The sequence below is a fragment of the Arvicola amphibius genome, chromosome 9 (assembly GCF_903992535.2).
Source record: "Arvicola amphibius chromosome 9, mArvAmp1.2, whole genome shotgun sequence".
Taxonomy (NCBI): domain Eukaryota; kingdom Metazoa; phylum Chordata; class Mammalia; order Rodentia; family Cricetidae; genus Arvicola; species Arvicola amphibius.
Genome location: NC_052055.2, coordinates 43,635,168 through 43,651,778, shown reverse-complemented (window position 1 = coordinate 43,651,778; position 16,611 = coordinate 43,635,168). Strand labels below are relative to the sequence as shown.

Here is a 16,611-nt window from a genome sequence, read left to right as displayed (position 1 = left end):
CTCACAGAGATCTGCCTGCCTCTGCCTCCCAAGTACTGGGATTAAAGGCGTGTGCCACCACGGCCCGGCTCAGATCAGCTTCTTATCAGGGCCTCTTGGAATCGATTGCAAGTGGCCCTAAAAAGGAGTCTCCTAGTCCTTGGTATTTTTCAAATAGTAACCTTTAGTTGATGAACCCTGTGCTCAATGTGCTCATCACAGATGAGACTTTAAATGCTGGTTCAAAATGAAAAATATTTCGGTGACCTTTAAGAGGGGGAATAGGAGCCGGGAATAGCGGGCCGTGTCTATAATCTTAGCACTTGGGAGGCTAAGGCCGAAGGACTGTCACAAGTTCCAGGCCAGCCTGGGCGTCAAAGCGAGATTCTATTTCAAAACAACAATAGCAATAAATAAAAAGATGGGGTCCGGGAGTGTTATATGAGGCAGGTGATGTACTCATGCTCAGGTGATGTCGGAAACACGGAATACTTTTTGTGTTAAACACCAGCATCTGTTCTGAACAGTGGCTGGACCATCTCTCACCAGCAGGGCTCGGGTCCTTGGACACAGGCTCCAGTTCTGTGCTCCTCCTGAACCTCAATGTGGGCCATGTGAGTGGTTCTCCTCCTAGAGACATCTTCCAGAAGACAGGCTACATGCACTGTGCCGAGAGGCCTCAGCGATGACCCTTGAGTCACACAGTGACCCCATGGTGTTCATGTCTGTTTGCTCCACATTTTCCTACCATCTGCAGCCATGGACCTCAGCTCTGGCCCAGATAACTCTCTAACCACTCTGTAAGTCAGTGGAAGGTGTGTGTCGGTGTCCCCGCTGCTGCTCCTATGACATGCCATCTCCCCTCTGGGGTCTGGAAGGAATCCCCTGCACTGCCCTTTCCTGGGCTCAGCTATGCTGCTTCCTGTGTCCCACCTGATCAGGAACCTGGATCTGTTTTCAACCCCGGCTGGGTCCAGCATTTGCAGCCATGCTTAGATCCCACACTAGAGATCCTGGACGTGCACCTGAACCATCACTGGATTTCTGTGCGCTTCGATGTACCTGGTATGCGAAGGCCTCTCTCACAAGTCCCTTTCTGGGTCACCCTGAAGGGACTCTGTAATCAGCGTATCTCGTTCCTAACCTAACACAGCAACAGTGCCCAAGGCAAGCCAGCCCGTCTTTCAGTCCTTCTCACATTCCAGTTTTCCCAGCTGCACGGGGCTTACCCAGAAACACCTGCGCCTGGAGCAGAGGAGGCCACTCTTCTTTAGGGGTACTTAGAAACTATGACTCCAAAGCCATCGAGGGATTGAGGAGTTCGAGGACAACAGAAAACAGGCCTACAGGCCTGACTGTCAGCTGGCCGTAAGTCACAGACGGGCACTTCTCATTCTTTCTCTGTAAATAGCCATGCCAGACCAAGCGGCTGTCGTCCTTGAAGCTGCATCTGGAACTCATGAAGAGGCTCAGGGCACAAGCTGGGTGACAGCAGCACCGGCACCAGGTAACTCCAGAAAAAAAAAAACTTGGCAGAGTTTCCTAACCCTGATCCTGCACCTAAGGTGGCTACTACTAGTGGCCATGAGGCCTGGCTCTGATGTTATACTTCGATATAGCATGCCTTCTGCAAGCCAGAGCAGGGAATCAATCAAAAATCAAACATTATGAAATCACAGACATTCACACACTCAGCCCATTATCCCCCATAAACATCCACAGCTGCTCTCGGTCCTACACACACACACACACACACACACACACACACACATACACACACACACACACACACACACCAGTCAGACCTTGGGACTTGCCCGGAAATGAGCATGAAGTGTAGAGGTCACAGTAGTTTTTCCCAGAGCTGTTTCCAGCTGGGAGGGTTCTGCTCAGCTTTCAAATAACCTCTCTGGATCACAAGTGACCCCAGTGGCCACCGGAGTTCCCCACCCTGGAAGGCCTGGCCTGCCGGTTCACGGGCAGACGGCGGCAGAAGGACGTGATGCTGAGTGTCTGCACAAGTCCTGCTGTAGCACCTGCCAGAGCAAAGACACCTGACTTCTAGCCAGGTAGAGAACTGGAATGTGTCCTCCAGAACCTTGTCCCACTCCCAGTGAACCTCATCTCTTGGTCACAAGGATCTGAGAAGGTCTTATTCCTCAACATCAGCTTGGCCTTAGAATCCCTTGACTATTTAATGGGACCGAGACCTAGCTGTTGCTGGCAGATACCAGTGGGATAGACACCACTGGGTACATACTAGAGAGAAATGGGCTTCCTGGTGGCCTCTTGAGAGTAGGGTGGGACAGCTGTGGGTCTGACAGGGTCCTCAAACACCTCCCAGCTACACCGGCCAGTTGTGGTACCTCCTCTGAAAAGCCTACCTTGTAGCCCTTCTGTTAACATCTGTACCAGCACAGCTGTCATGTAGACAACTATGAGAAGATTTTCATAGTTTCTAAGGATACTGCAGAGGATGATGGGGTACAGGGTCAGAATGGCAATGAACAATTAGACCCCTCCCCCCAAATCATATCAACTGAGTGTTCTCGTCTCCCCTTGGCTTTGGTGAGGTTTTAGTAAAAATTCTGGCAAAGCCAACCCTCATTCTAGACAGATTGTTTTTCCCCCACTTCTAGCAAAACAGAGGGGCAGGGTGGAGGGGAGGCCTGGGGCTCAGGTACCCACTAAATTGCAGAGGTCTTGGGACTCAGGCTGACAGTAAGTAGCTCACACTTGTGGCTAGGGTTCCCCATTAGTCACTGCTCAGCTTCTCGAAGCACCCTGCCTGCAGCCTGGGCTCTGCAGAGTGAAGTGTGAACCCGGAGCAGGAGAGGAAGGCTCTGTGGTGGCCTGAGCATGCCCCAGGCATTAAACAGAGCATTTCTCCACAGGCTGGAGAAGCATTCTTCATGTCTCACTGACAGCTGGAGAGAGAGGAATGCAAAGGGGCTTTGGAGAGGCATCAGCTCTGCCCTGGGCAGCATCTCTCTGATCCCCTAAGACCCGAAGACTACATTAGAGGAAGCCTGGCCCTTTTAGGTTTTTTTTTTCCCCGCTCACTCAGGCACTTCACTGTCTTGTCACTTTCAAGGGCCTGAATACCACAGTCACAGGGGCTCAAAGGTTCATCTGCTGGTTATTTTTCTGGGACTTCTAAACTTGGAGAGCTTTCTCTATGCCAGCACCGTACACCTATGCGCTCCAGCTCTGGGGAAGCCTAGGTTCATGTCAGCCCTGGTCTCCATTGCCAGGTGACCCTCTCCAGCACTTGCCCCCCTGTTCCCTGAGTGGAGATAATTTCCCCACGTTCCAGGGACCGGATGCTAGTTTCTGGTGTGTCACAGGCTCACTGATTGTGAGGCTCCTGCATATGTGAGAAGACTGTTCGGGCCTTGCCTCTCTAAGGAAGCCGTCTGTAGGAAGTGCCCATATGGGTTGTGGGTTAAACAGGCAGGAATTCAGCAAGCCCAGTAGGCAGGCAGGTGCCCTTGCATGGTCATATACAGGTCCATGCCTCTTGTCAGGGACACAGGAGCCTCCCGGGTCTGGAAGGGAGCAGCGGACGGGCAGGCCTGCATAGCCTGGAACCATGCTCCTGTTGCTGGCCAAGCCTTAGGGTTACTGTTTAAGGCTGGGCCTGCCGTGAGTCCTGCAAGGTCCCAAACAAATCAGAGGACACACCTGGCCCCGGGTTTGGCTGCTGCACAGTCTTACAAGGTCATCTGACTCCATTCCCTCCGTTGCCCAAGGGAGATCTTCCTGTCTTATTCCCAGTAGTCATGTTTGCAAGGACTGAACAAGAATGCGGGGGCGAGAGTGTGCAGTGGTGGCAAGAAGCCATGAGGGCTGAAGCCCTTCCCAGGGTTGCTACACGCCAGGCCAACACTCAAGAGAAAATTCCACCCCCCAGCGGTCAGGTCTGGAGCCATGTACAGGGTAGCTTCTGGGGGGACATCCCCAGGTACCCAGAGATGTTTCTGGGCAGAAAAGGGGAGAAGAATAAGGCTACAAGCAAGATCAGAGAAAATGTCCCGAGCCGAGAACCGAGTCCAGGGGAGGAGTCTGAGACCAGAGCACAAGTACAAACACAGTCTTGGTCCCCACTCAGTGTGACCTGCCCTAGCTGGTGTCCTTCTCATCTCAGAGGCGATGTGTGTAGCAGATGGAACACCCTGCAAACTTGCTGAGGAGTGGAAAGGCTGGGACACTCGGTAAGCAGGAAGATGAGCCCCAGGAATTTTCTAGGGCTGGGGATCCACCCCCATGCCGCCCAAGTCTAGAATTCCAAAGATCAGGGCACCCATGACCAAGCACAGTGAAGGGAATGCTCATTCCCCGTGGCCTTTGATGCATTCCACTCCCAGGCCGCCCACAGTCTGAAGGTTACCTGTGGTCACCCATCACACACCTGGGGCTATTTCATGGCCAGCTGTGTCCCCGGGATACTAAGTAAAGACTGGCACCCTTACCCCCAGTGGCCCTTATTTCTCCTTTTGTGGAAGTGGTTGGAAAAGATGAGGCCTCCTCGCTCTAACACAATCAGTTTTCTGACCTAGCAGATGGGAAGCCAAAAAGTAGACCCAGCAGGGGTTGTTCGGTTTGGGGTGCCACTGTAGCCCACCATGGGCACTGGTGGCATCAGATGTACTTCTGCCCAGCTTCTCAGCTTTGACCACTCAGGACAGATTTAGCTGAGAATACAAGATATGAAAATGATGAGGGCCAGCTCGGTGCAGGCACACCGTCTCAGTCTATTGATGGGGCAGTGCTTATCTCTGGGGGGAAAGGCAGGAAGGTGTGGTGTGGTGTGTGTGTGTGTGTGTGTGTGTGATGTGTGTAGTGTGTGTGTGTGGTGTGTGTGTGTTTGTGGTATGTGGTGTGTGTGCATGTTTGTGGTGTGTGTGCTATGTGTGTGTGTGCGGTGTTTTGTGTGTGTGCTGTGTGTGGTGTGTATGGTGTGTGTAGTGTATGTGTATGTGTGTGTGTATGTGTGCGCACATGAGGCTAGGGGGCAGCATCTATCTCTGTGAATAAGAGCCAGCCAGAGCCAATAACTCAAGCGTTCAGAAAGTAAAAGAGAGCAAATAGACTGGCGGGCCCTAGGGTTGTGGTCACAGTGGCCTGGACTTTGTCACCCACAGGGCAGGCACTAGGGGGCTTCTGCAGGCCAGTGCCAGGGTGCTCACTGTCACCCACAGGACCAAGCTCTAGCACCACCCCCTACTGCACCTCCCTCGTCCATAGCTAAGGTGAGGCTTATGATGGTTGGCAGCCGGGCTGTGTGCCCTCTCCTCGGAATCTCAGTGAGGGCTGCTGAACCATTAATTGTAATTAACTAATTATCCTTGCTGCCAAACAGCGGAGGAGGCAGCCGGGGGTGGTGAGCCCCCAAATGACTCAGTCGTGTTTACAACATGCAAACCCATTTAAGAGCTTGTAAAGTTGCTATAAATGGCTCTTTGGCAACAGGAGAGTAACGATTCCCTTTCTCTAGCTGCCAGCTTAGCAACTGTCAGGGTTGGGGGACAGCACCGATGGAGGTTCTGAGATCCAACAGCGCCACCTGGGGGCCAAGTTAGCAAAGGCTCTGCTCTGACCCAGACCTCACAGGCTCTGCAGTGTGAGTCTGGAAGACAAGGGAAACTGAGGCCCAGGGGAGAGCAGGGACTGTCCTGCAGTTTCTCAACTGCTTTAAAATACTCAGAGTGTAAAATCTAATTCAGAAATGGTAGATGTGACTGTTTTCACTCTCCACGAATAAAAACTACTTAAAATCAGTTCAGATGAGCTACCGTGACAAAGGTCACAGGGCAGAGTGAGTCTAAAGGGCTTTCCAGGTGAGCAGGTTGTAGTTAAGGCGCACAGATAGCAACAGGAACCACAGCCCCCTCTACAGAGCGAGCGCAGCTTTCTGGTTTCCTTCACATCTCCCCTCTGTCACCAAACCCAGGTGCCACCAACACAGATGGGTCCTTCAGAGACTGGCCATGCTGGGAGCAAGAACAGCAGACTCCACAATGAAAGGCTGGGCAGTGGCATTCCTACCCAGTAACACGGGGAGGGGGTGACAAGTGTCTTGAGACTGCATGCTAAGTAGAGTTAATCCCATGCTAGACTAGATTGGGGGAGGGTCCTCCGAAGCCCAGTTTGCATGTCTTCTCACAGCACCATGGGAATAGCAGACAGACAGACAGACCAGCTCCCAATGACCAGGGCATGCTGACTGGCCCTGGCACACTCAAAAAATTAAAAGAAAAAACCTTTGAAATTCAATTCTGAGATGCAGGATCTACTTAATCTACCCAGTTTGTAAGTGGGGAGACTGAGGCCGGCAAGGTTTACAGTAGAGTCAGTGGCATGGCCAGGGTGGATCCCCAGAAGACTTTCATGCTGAGCTCCCCAGACTAGAGTAGGAGGCTGCTGGGTAGAACCTGGAGGCCAGGCGGGATTGAATTTGGGAAGGGGATGCTGATGGGAGCGAAGGGGTGCAGAAAGGTCGTCCCTGTCCAGATCGCATGACCTCAGCCAGCGCTTTGGGCTCTGCGGAGGGACACTCACCCACAGTCATGCTGTCCTCGTGGCGTTTGATAATATCAAAGGAGTCCCGCAGGTTCCCTTCTGTGATATCAAAGATGATGTCGGCCTGGTTGGCAGGGTACAGCGGTGTGACAGCCCTCAGAAAGATGATCTCTGCAGCAAGTGAGAGCGTGGCATGGGAAGGTTGCTGGTCCAACCCTTCCCTTCCCAGAGACTTGTCCCAACCCCTAACATGATGCGGGATCATTCCTAAGGTGACATTGCTGAAATCACCAACCCTCTGGGTGGAAGGCTAGAGAGTCCTGACCATCACGCCGTAGCCTGTCTTTGTTCTATCAGTGGGGAAACTATGGCACCTTGAGAGAAAAAAAAATGACATTTTGTTTTTATCTGCCCTGAGGTCATGGGGCCAGTCGGCAGTGTGGGCTCAGCTGGGCAGTGGTGGCTGAGCCATATTCCAGAGCCCCTCATGGTGAAGCAACCCAAGCTGCCTTAGCCTTGGAGCCACCGCTCAGATGCCAGCCTGGTTCAGGGTAATCTTGGGGAGGTTTCCCTGTCTATAGAGAAGAAGCCAGCTGATGTCTACTGAGGGTCCTTTTAGCACTCTCCGTTCCCTGAACCCACGACATTACCAGGTGTTTCGGTTGCGTGTGGGTAACCGACTCCTACGTCAGCACAGGGTAGAAGAGCACCATAAAAATGGCTGCTGGAGACTTGGGAAAGAAAGATGTGTGGAGTTTTTTTTTATGAAAATAATTATTTAAATTTATTTTATGTGCTTTGGTGTGAAGGTGTCAGATCCCCTGGAACTGGAGTTTATAGACTGTTGTAAATTGTCACGTGGGTGCTAAGAATAGAACCCAGGTCCTCGGGAGGACCAGCCAGTGCTTTTAACCACTGAACCATCTCTCTAGCCCCGTGTGTAGGTGTGTGGAAACCCCACTTTTCACAAGGCAGACATCAGCTGTGACTTCTCTGGAAGAATGGGCCAATGGGAAGGAAGTGGGGGCTGGGAACTTCCCCTCAGGACATCGCTGGCCTTGCTGGGTCTCCCACAGTTCCCTCACTACTGCTTCCTAGTGATCCTGTGTGACTCTATCAGTGCTGGCCCAGGGGTCACTCTGGATGACTAAGTCACACATTTTTCTAGAGAGGGAAGGCCTTTCTTAAGTATGTTCTCAGAGTCTGGTACACAAGCTCACTGGATGACTGCTAACAGACTTAGTCACGGTGAGTCAGGGAGGAAGACTCCATGCACAAGAAAGAAGAAGGTGACTGGGGACCAGAGAAGCCCACAGCTACACATCCCAGCATGTGACAGGAAGAGTGGTTCACCTAGGAGCGTGCAGACCATGTCTGACTTAGGAATGTGAGGGCGGCTGCCATGTCCATGGAGAACAGGAAGGACACAGAGTTGTTACTCCCGGGGTCATTGTTTCCAGTCCGGCTACTCTATCCATCTGCCCCATTCTCCAGGAAGTTTTGATACACCAACCTCACCTATTAGGACCTCTCAGAGGTTCTCTGAGCCTTGGGGTGAAAAGCCTCAGCTTCAGGTTTACCCTCCTGCTCATCCTTCTAGCCTCATAGGAGTGTCCTGGTCCTCAATGCCCACACTACCCCACTCACCTCCAGCCCTTTCCAGCTGGGATCTGCGGGCAAGTTCCTGCTTTCCTTCCCCCACTTTGGCCAATAACTTCTAATCCACATCCCTCAGGGAGCCCTCCTCAAACCCCCAGTGCTCAGCCTCAAATCAACACTGAATACTATTTACAGAACGAGCATCACCATTGAGAGAGAAAGGCTGTGCAGCCTAGGAACCCTGGTGGGAAAGGCGTGCATCCCCCCCCCCCCCCACCTCATCCTACAAGGAAGGGCTCCTGCGGGCCAGGCCCTCTGCTCCGTCAGAAGGAGGTTCTGAAGCAGGTCTCAGGACATCCATATTGGTCTACTCACCCTCAGGACGGCTGAACTCTCGGAAGGTGGGCAGCGAGATGACCGTGTGGGAGATGGTGTGCACAGGGTCTCGCATGCAGGCCTCATCGGTGGGGCGGCAGGACTTGATGCAGCGGACAGTGTCTGTCTTCTCTTGGCGGAAACTGCAGGGAAACAGCCCAGGGAGCTTTGATGGCAAAGCTAGGACCACAGCTCTCATGGGGACAAGGAGCCTGGGACAAGTAATGGGTCGCCCAGAGGCAGGGCCAGACTGTGGTGTATGGATGTGTGCATGGTCCTTCATATGAAATGCGGACATGATTTGGCCTAGCTGCTAACGTGAATGGCTTGAAATTTGCCAGCAGCACCAAATGGGCATCAGTCTACCACTGAAGAACATGTTCACTTCTCAGTATTGAGTGGCTAAGGGTACCACGTGCCATGGAAGCTAAAGTGAACAAGGGTGTCAGGGTCCTTCATCCTGGGAACCAACAGCTTGATAGCCAACAGGGTTTGGGGGGGTTATATAAACTGCTGATCTCACTGTCCACAAATATTTGAATCCATACCCCCAAGTGATGGGAAGGAAAAGGCTAGCATTTACTTTAAGCCCCCGTGGCAGGCTCTGTGCTAGACTGTTCTTAAGTACTTCACCATGAAATAAAACACAAGGTTAGAGAGATGGCTCGTCGGTTAAGAGCACTGTTTGCTCTTTCAGACAATCCACAAGTAGCTGGTTTAGAGTCGTCTATAACACCAGACCCAAGGGATCCAACACCGTCTTCCGGCCTCTGTGGACACTGCACACAGTGGCGCACGCAGGCATCCATGCAGGCAAAGTACCCATATATGTAAAACTCAATTAAAACTTATTTTTTAAAAAGAGAAGGTGGCCAGTGTCTGGGGAACAACACCCAAAGTTGTCTTCTGGCCTCCACAAGACACATGTGTACACACGGGTGCACAAACATACATACCCATAAAATAATGAAATAAAAACATATATGAACACAATACAAAATGAAGGTCTAGTCCAATGAGCTATTGTTGCAAACATCTTTATAAGTATCAGCTATACGAGGGGGTTGAGGCAGAAGGATTATAAGTTCAAGGCCAGTCTGACCTATAGAATGAGAGACCCTTTCTCAAAAACAAAACAAAAACAAAAACAAAACAACAAAAAAACCTATTCACATAAAGAAACCATGGCCAACTGCCTGAGGCCACCTCATGTAAACCAGACTAATATCAACCCTCCTTTACCCTTCAGCTAACCTAACCTGGGTGCACAGCAGGCCCCTGCTAGGTTTCTTTACAGCTCCTTCCCACAGTGTATATTTCCAGCCAATCATAGACTTGCCCATGAGGAAGTTACGGCTGTCTTTAAGTCCCTTTTGACTGACAGTTTTTGCTTCATCCTTTCATTTCCCACAGGATCAGGGAAGGAATCTAGTGCACAACAGTCACAGAGTCCCACAGTCAGGAGTCGGCTGCCTGCATCCTTGTGGTGTGGTTCAGAGTTTGTCTCCGTCCTCTGAAGCTTCCTCACACCAGCTGCTGCATTCTGCACGGGCCCAGTCTCGCTGGTAAGATGGCACGGGTGGAGGGTCTCCCATCAGGCCATGAGGCTTCTGGTCTTTCTGGGATACCTACAGCTGTTGGTGCTCAGGGCCTACACCCATTATCCTAGGTAGCTTTTGTCAACATGTCACTAGCTAGAGTCATCTGGGAAGAAAGACTCTCAACTGAGAAAATGCCTCTATCATATTGGCAAGGTGGCAACTCTGTGGGGCATTTTCTTGATTAATGATTGATGTGAGAGGCCCAGCTCACTGTGAGTTCTGTCACACTTAGGCAAGTGATCCTGGGTGATATACTGTTTTGTGTGTGTGTATGTATGTGTGTGCTTGAGACAGGTTCTCTCTACATAGCCCTGGTTCTCCTGGAACTCAGCATGGAGGCCAGGCTGGCCTTGAACTCAGAGAGATCCACCTGCTTCTGCCTCTCGAGTTCTGGGATTAAAGGTGTGTGCCACTATGCACAACAAAAGAAACCTAACCAAGACACCCACTGACTGTACCTCGTGGACGGAAAATTGCTGACACCACTCTCATTCCCTGGCTGGGCCTTCTGGGCAGGGTAGCAGTCTCCGAAGAGGTCCATGTGTGCTAGGTCCAACTCTACCCTGCTACTAACCAGTGCTAGAGCCTGGATATGAAATGCTCCCCTTAAGCTCATGGGTTTGAATGCTTGATTCCGAGTTGGCGGTACTGTTTTGAGAGGTTAAGAAACCTTTAGAACCGTATTTCTCAACCTGTGGGTCATGATCCCTTTTGGTGGGGGGGGGTCACAAATCAGATATGCAATATATTAGGTATTTATATTATGATTCATAATAGTAGCAAAATTGTGGTTATGAAGTAGCAATGACATAATTTTATGTTTGGGGGTCACCTTAAAGGATTGAAGCATTAGGAAGGTTGAAAACCACTGCTTTAGGCAAAAGGGTCCAGGGGGAAAAAGTGGGTAATGGGTAGGGGTTTGAGGTTTATGTCCTGGACAACTTTCTGTCCTGTTTCCTAAACTTCCAGGAAGTGTGTCAGTTACCTCGTCTCGCTACCCAACCAAGAGCTGCTGCTGCCATCACGATGACTATACCCTCAAACCATGAAATAAACACCCTGTCTTCCACTAAGTTGCTTCTTGTTAGGAATTTGAGAAAGTAATGAATACAAACAAGTGTTTGTGTCATAAACTTTATGGTTCTCTGTAGATGTATATTTCTGGTCCTGCTGCCGTTCAGACCCAAATAAACACACAGAGGCTTATATTAATTATAAACTCTTTGGCCTATTGCTCAGGTTTATTAGTAACTAGCTCTTACAACTTAAATTAACTCATAATTCTTGTCTATGTTTACCCATGTGGCTTGGTACCTTTTCCCAGTAAGGCATGCTCATCTTGCTTCCTTTGTGTCTGGCTTGTGACTACATCTCTATCTTTCCTCCTCCCAGAATTCTTCTAGTCTGGTTGCCTCACCTATACTTCCTGCCTGGCAAATGTTCAATCAGCGTTTCATTAAACCAATATGAATGACAAATCTCTACAGCATACAAGCAGTTCTCTATTAGTCCTCAAAGGATTTGGGGGGTGGTGTGGAAAGCTGGGGGTGAACTCATGATGCAATCCCATCTGGTGAGGTTTGGTTCACGTCATATCTGTTCTTTGTGAAAGCTCCCTTCTTGGCCAAAGAGAAAAAGTGGCTCTGGGGTCCCTTGTACCTCCATAGCTCTGTACTATGAGGTAGAACGCAGTACTGTCTCACCAGGAGTGTCTTGCTGCTCACTGGAGCCACTTCTCCAGGAAGCACTGATTTATTTACCTATGGTTTGTGGGAAAAGGTGAGAGAGGATTGTAATCTGGACGGCAACAATGCTCAGAGCAACTGGGCTGGCCACTGCTTCCAGCCATCACCAGTGGACATTAGGAAGTAAAATACATCAGTGCTGGCTGATGAGATAGCTCAGCCAGGTAAGGACTTGCTGCCAAGTCTGACGACTTGAGTTTGGTCCTTGGGACCCACATGGTAGAAAAGGAGAATTGCTTTTATAAGGTGCCCTTTGAACCTCTTTAAATAAGTGATAAAAAAGAAGATATACTGTGAGTTCATACTAATATTTATAATTCAAAACAAAGTTTACAAATTTCTTATCTTCTCCAGGGGTCAAGGAGATAGATTTGCTCTACATTACAATCCTGATTCATACAGACTAGTCTTAGAATAACTATGATAAAATGACCATCACCCATCAATCACCCGTAAATAATTTCTCTAATGTGTTCTCCTTCTTCTATTCAGTTTAAATAGAAATACTACATCTGCATCGTCTGAGCTATGTGGTGACTGGTAGCATGCTGCCTCCCCTAACAGTTGCTTAGCTGCAATGCCACAGTGGTGAATCAGTGTGTGTATGTTCATAATAGTGTGCACTTTGTCAGTTTTGCTGGGTATAAAAGCCTTGGCTTGCATTTCTCAATTCTCCTAAAGACATTGCTTCATTTTTTTCAATAATTTAAATTTTATATGCATTGGTGTTTTCGCCTTTATGTATGTATGTGTGAGGGTGGCAGATTCCCTGGAAATGGAGTCACAGACAATAGTGAGCTGCCATGTGGGTGCTGGGAATCAAACCCAGGTCCTCTGGAAGAATAGTCAATGCTCTTAACTGCTGAGCCACCTCTCCCACCCAAAATGCTTCATTTTCATCTGATGTAAAATGTCAAAAAATCCAATATGCAGGGCAGAGAGCTGGCTCAGCAGTTGAGAGAGCTTGCTGTTCTTCCAGAGGACCTGGGTTCGGTTCCCACACCCATGCTGGGTGACTTTTAACACCCATAACTCTAGCTTCATGGGATCCAGTGACTTTCTTCTGGCCTGCTAGGGCATCCATGTGTACATGCATGTGTATGCACACACATACATAAATAAAAATAAAAACAAGTCTTTAAAAACTGATACATTTGTCAATGCACATGTACATACACACTCAAACTCACATATACATGCACACATGTGCACATGAGCGTGCACATATTTGAAGCTCTTCCAAAGGACTTATTTACTAAGGAATTTGCTTGAGTCCACCAGTGAAACAGATAAAGGATTTCTGTGTCTATAAAGATTTTTCTCACTGTTTTATTTTACAAAGCAGTGAAAAGTCAAAAATCACTGGCATATCTAGATAGGGTTAGAAATTAGAATCTATAGAATTAGATATGTAAAAGCAGGGGGGAAATGGGGTCCTTAATTGAAATCATATTTATCTGAGAAAAATAATGTTGAAGTCAAGATCCTGACCTTGGACTTCATGGGTAAAAATTCCCAAGACAGTATGAGTGATTAGATAATGCCATTAGAATCACTGATTCTTACAGATCCTACTTGGCTTGTGAAAATTATATATGACTTTTTAAACCCCAAAGTCCAGGTTTTCTAAAAAACCAGTTGCCTTAATCTAATCTCCAATAGTTTATTTAAAACTTTTTCTTCATTTTTATTTTTGTGTTTATGGGTGTTTTGCCCAAGTGTATGTCTATACACCACATGTATCCAGTGCCCACCAAAGCCAGAAAAGGATGTAGGGTGTCCGGTCCCCTGGAACTGGAATTACAGACGGTTGTTGGAGACTATATGGGTGTTATGAATCAAACTTGGTTCCTTTGAAGTACAGCCAGTGCTCTTAACTACAGAGCTATCTCTCTAACCCCTCATAGATTTTTAAATAAATAAACACACACACACACAATAGTTATTTGGATAAGTAAACAACAACAACAAACTTCATGTGGGGACCCACACTCATGTACTTGTTGCCTATTCACAGATGCAGAAAGACCAAGTATGGGAGTGACTAAACAGGTCCAGAGCACAAGTGTGCACCTCTGGTGGCTAAGTGCATAATTGTTAGCTCTGCATTGTCTAAGCTCCAGGGGTGATCATTGGGATAATGTCAGCTGGAAGAAGGCATGAACCTCATCAGTTGATTGATTGCCTCAAGCTCTTCTACTAAACCAGCTAGTTTTCTCATGTGAACAACCAAATAATACTGTTTGCCCGGTTTAAGGGTAGATGCTACTTGATAACTAAAAATAAGTTCATGGAAGAATTTCTCGGAGCCATCCCAATGGCTTTGGCACTTTCTCTATGGGCCAGAGGGAATGATAGAGGTGTGCCCGGTGTATTGCTTTCTTGATACCCAACAAGAAGCAACCTGAGAAACATTAGGCTTATTTGGGTTCATGGTTTGAGGCTACAGATCATCAAGGTGGGGTAGACATGGCCACAGGAGTAGCTCCCAGCTATGGAAACAGGAGTCTAGGCTGCTTGCACACATCTGGGTAGAGCAGGAAAGTGAGAAGGGGGAATGTTGGCCCTACTGTCCTACTTCCCATTCAATCCAGGGCCCCAGCCCAGGAGATAGTACCACCCACAATGTGGATGGGGCCTCCTCAGTTGTTCCTTCAAATGGCCCCAGAGGCCTATCTCATCAATGCCTGAGGTATTTAATTAAATTAAGGTGGCAATCCAAATTAACCATTACAAGGTGACTTACGTTTCTTTCTTAGGTGTCCATAGTTGGTTTGTTTGTTTTTTTTTTCCTACCTGGTAAAGTCCAACAATTTCACGAAACTGTCTTTGTGTTAGTTTTTCTGAATTCATCTCGGGTATGTGACATGTTCTTCCTGTTACACAGCTTATTTTTAATTGATGTGACCTTTTTGTCAGTTATCACTTATAATACTGACTTTTTTTCTGTATAGAGTTAACCACAGACATTTTTTTAAGCAATAAGAATTCAGAGATGCCTGCTATCTGCAGGCTGGACCTTCTCTGCATACCTTCAGTGTTCCCTGTCATCTGTATGTTGGATCTGCTCTGCACACAAAGATCCCTGCTATCTGCAGGCTGGACCTGCTTTGTGTGCCTTGACTATCTGTTACTTCTTAAGACTTTCTTCTCGTTCTTCTACTTTGCTTCTCTGTTGCTATGATACAACATTAGGACCAAAAGTGACTTGGGTGGGGCGAGTTATTTGGCTTACTATTCCAGGACACAGTCATCCATCATTGGGGAACTTGGGGCCAGATCTCAAGGCAGGAACCAGGGAGGAATGTGGCTTGCTGGCTCACTCATAGGCTCATGCTCAGCCAACTTTCTTATACAGCCCAGGACCACCTGTCCAGGGGATGGTGCTGCCCACAGTGGGCTAGGCTCCCCTTTATCACAGACTAACCTGATAAAGACAATTACTCAATTTTTCCCAGGTTATTCTAGACTATGTCAAGTTGACAGTGCTGACCAGGACATTTACATTATTTCTCTTTTTATTTTTCTCCTTTTCTAATTTGTTTCTCTATAATGATTAATTTTTTGTTCCATTTTTCATCATTTATTTTTATTAAATAATTTATTTAACATTTTAAAATGACACATTAAACTGATCACCTAGTTTTTTATGTTTTAAATTCTAATTCATATTTTTCTTCCATGTTTTGGTCTTTTTCTGAACATTTTTGGCTTATTTCACAGTGGTATTTTTTTTGTTGGTTGTGTTTTTTGTTGTTGTTGTTGGTTTTGTGTTTTAAGACCCAGGAGACAGGGTCTCAGGTCTCATTCTCTGGCAGCTCTCTTTCCTCAGCCTTGCAAATGCCTGCCAGATAGGTGTGAACTACCATGAGTTGCTGCATAGTAGAGTTGTGTCTTTCAAATGAGTTGTCCACACTTAAGGGACATCATTCTGGCTCATTGTCTTAGTTCTTAAAAGACACTGAGGCTAGAACTTCAGAGTGTGAATTTAGGGACACTGTGATGCTATCCCTTCAAAGACATGTCAAGAACCAGCATCTAATATCTCAGAAAATAACCTTAGTTGGAAGCAGGGTCATTGCATCTGTAATGAGCTAGGATGAGGTCACAGCAGAGCAGGTGGACCCCCAATCCAGGAGGACATCAGTTCTCCTAGGAAGAGACCCACGGTAAAGACATACAAAGCAAACACCTTGTAACGGTGCATGAAGAACTGGAGGGTTATTAGTATTAACCAAGGCATGCTGACAGTGGCAAGCAAGTCGCCAAAGGCTGTACACAGCCACTCCCCTCCAAGAAAAAGGTGCCCCTCTTCCGACAGAGCAGAGCGTGGCAAAGACATACGTGGGAAATAACAGACACCTACTATAAGCCACCTAGCTTACAGGCCTCTGCTATGGACACTAGTAAATGGACTCTGACCCTGATGCTTTTCGGTTGGTCGTCTTCATGAGGAATTCACTTTCCTGGCATTTTAAAGTCCGTACAGTCCGTAGCCACGCATCTGACCTCCTGGAGCCCCCTAGTCTGCTGCCTCTGAGGTCCCCTCTCTGACATGCCTCGACACAGTCTGGGACCTTCCTCTTCAGCAGTGTCTGCTGTCACCGCCAATTCTCTATTCTGTTTCCACAAGCTCTCCCTAGAGAGAGACCCGGCCACTAAGGAAAGCCTTGGCAGCTCAGTCCCTAGGCTCCAGCCTAATCCAGCCCCATCGTGGGTTCCCACACACCTCACCCACTAGGGTGGGGAGTGAGAGGCAGCTCTCAGGTACTCTGAGCTCCCAACATTAA

General features: G+C 48.3%; 1 protein-coding gene across 1 annotated transcript in view; it reads right to left on the bottom strand.

Annotated features, from left to right (window-relative positions):
- Fbln1 (fibulin 1) overlaps positions 1 to 16,611 on the bottom strand; it is a 79,111-nt gene that overhangs the window by 13,690 nt on the left and 48,810 nt on the right. Inside the window, exons 15-16 of the mRNA XM_038343170.1 lie at positions 8,476 to 8,618; positions 6,541 to 6,672 (exon numbers count right to left, since the gene is read on the bottom strand). Coding sequence (XP_038199098.1) covers positions 6,541 to 6,672; positions 8,476 to 8,618 — 275 coding nt within the window. The remainder of the gene's footprint in view (positions 1 to 6,540; positions 6,673 to 8,475; positions 8,619 to 16,611) is intronic.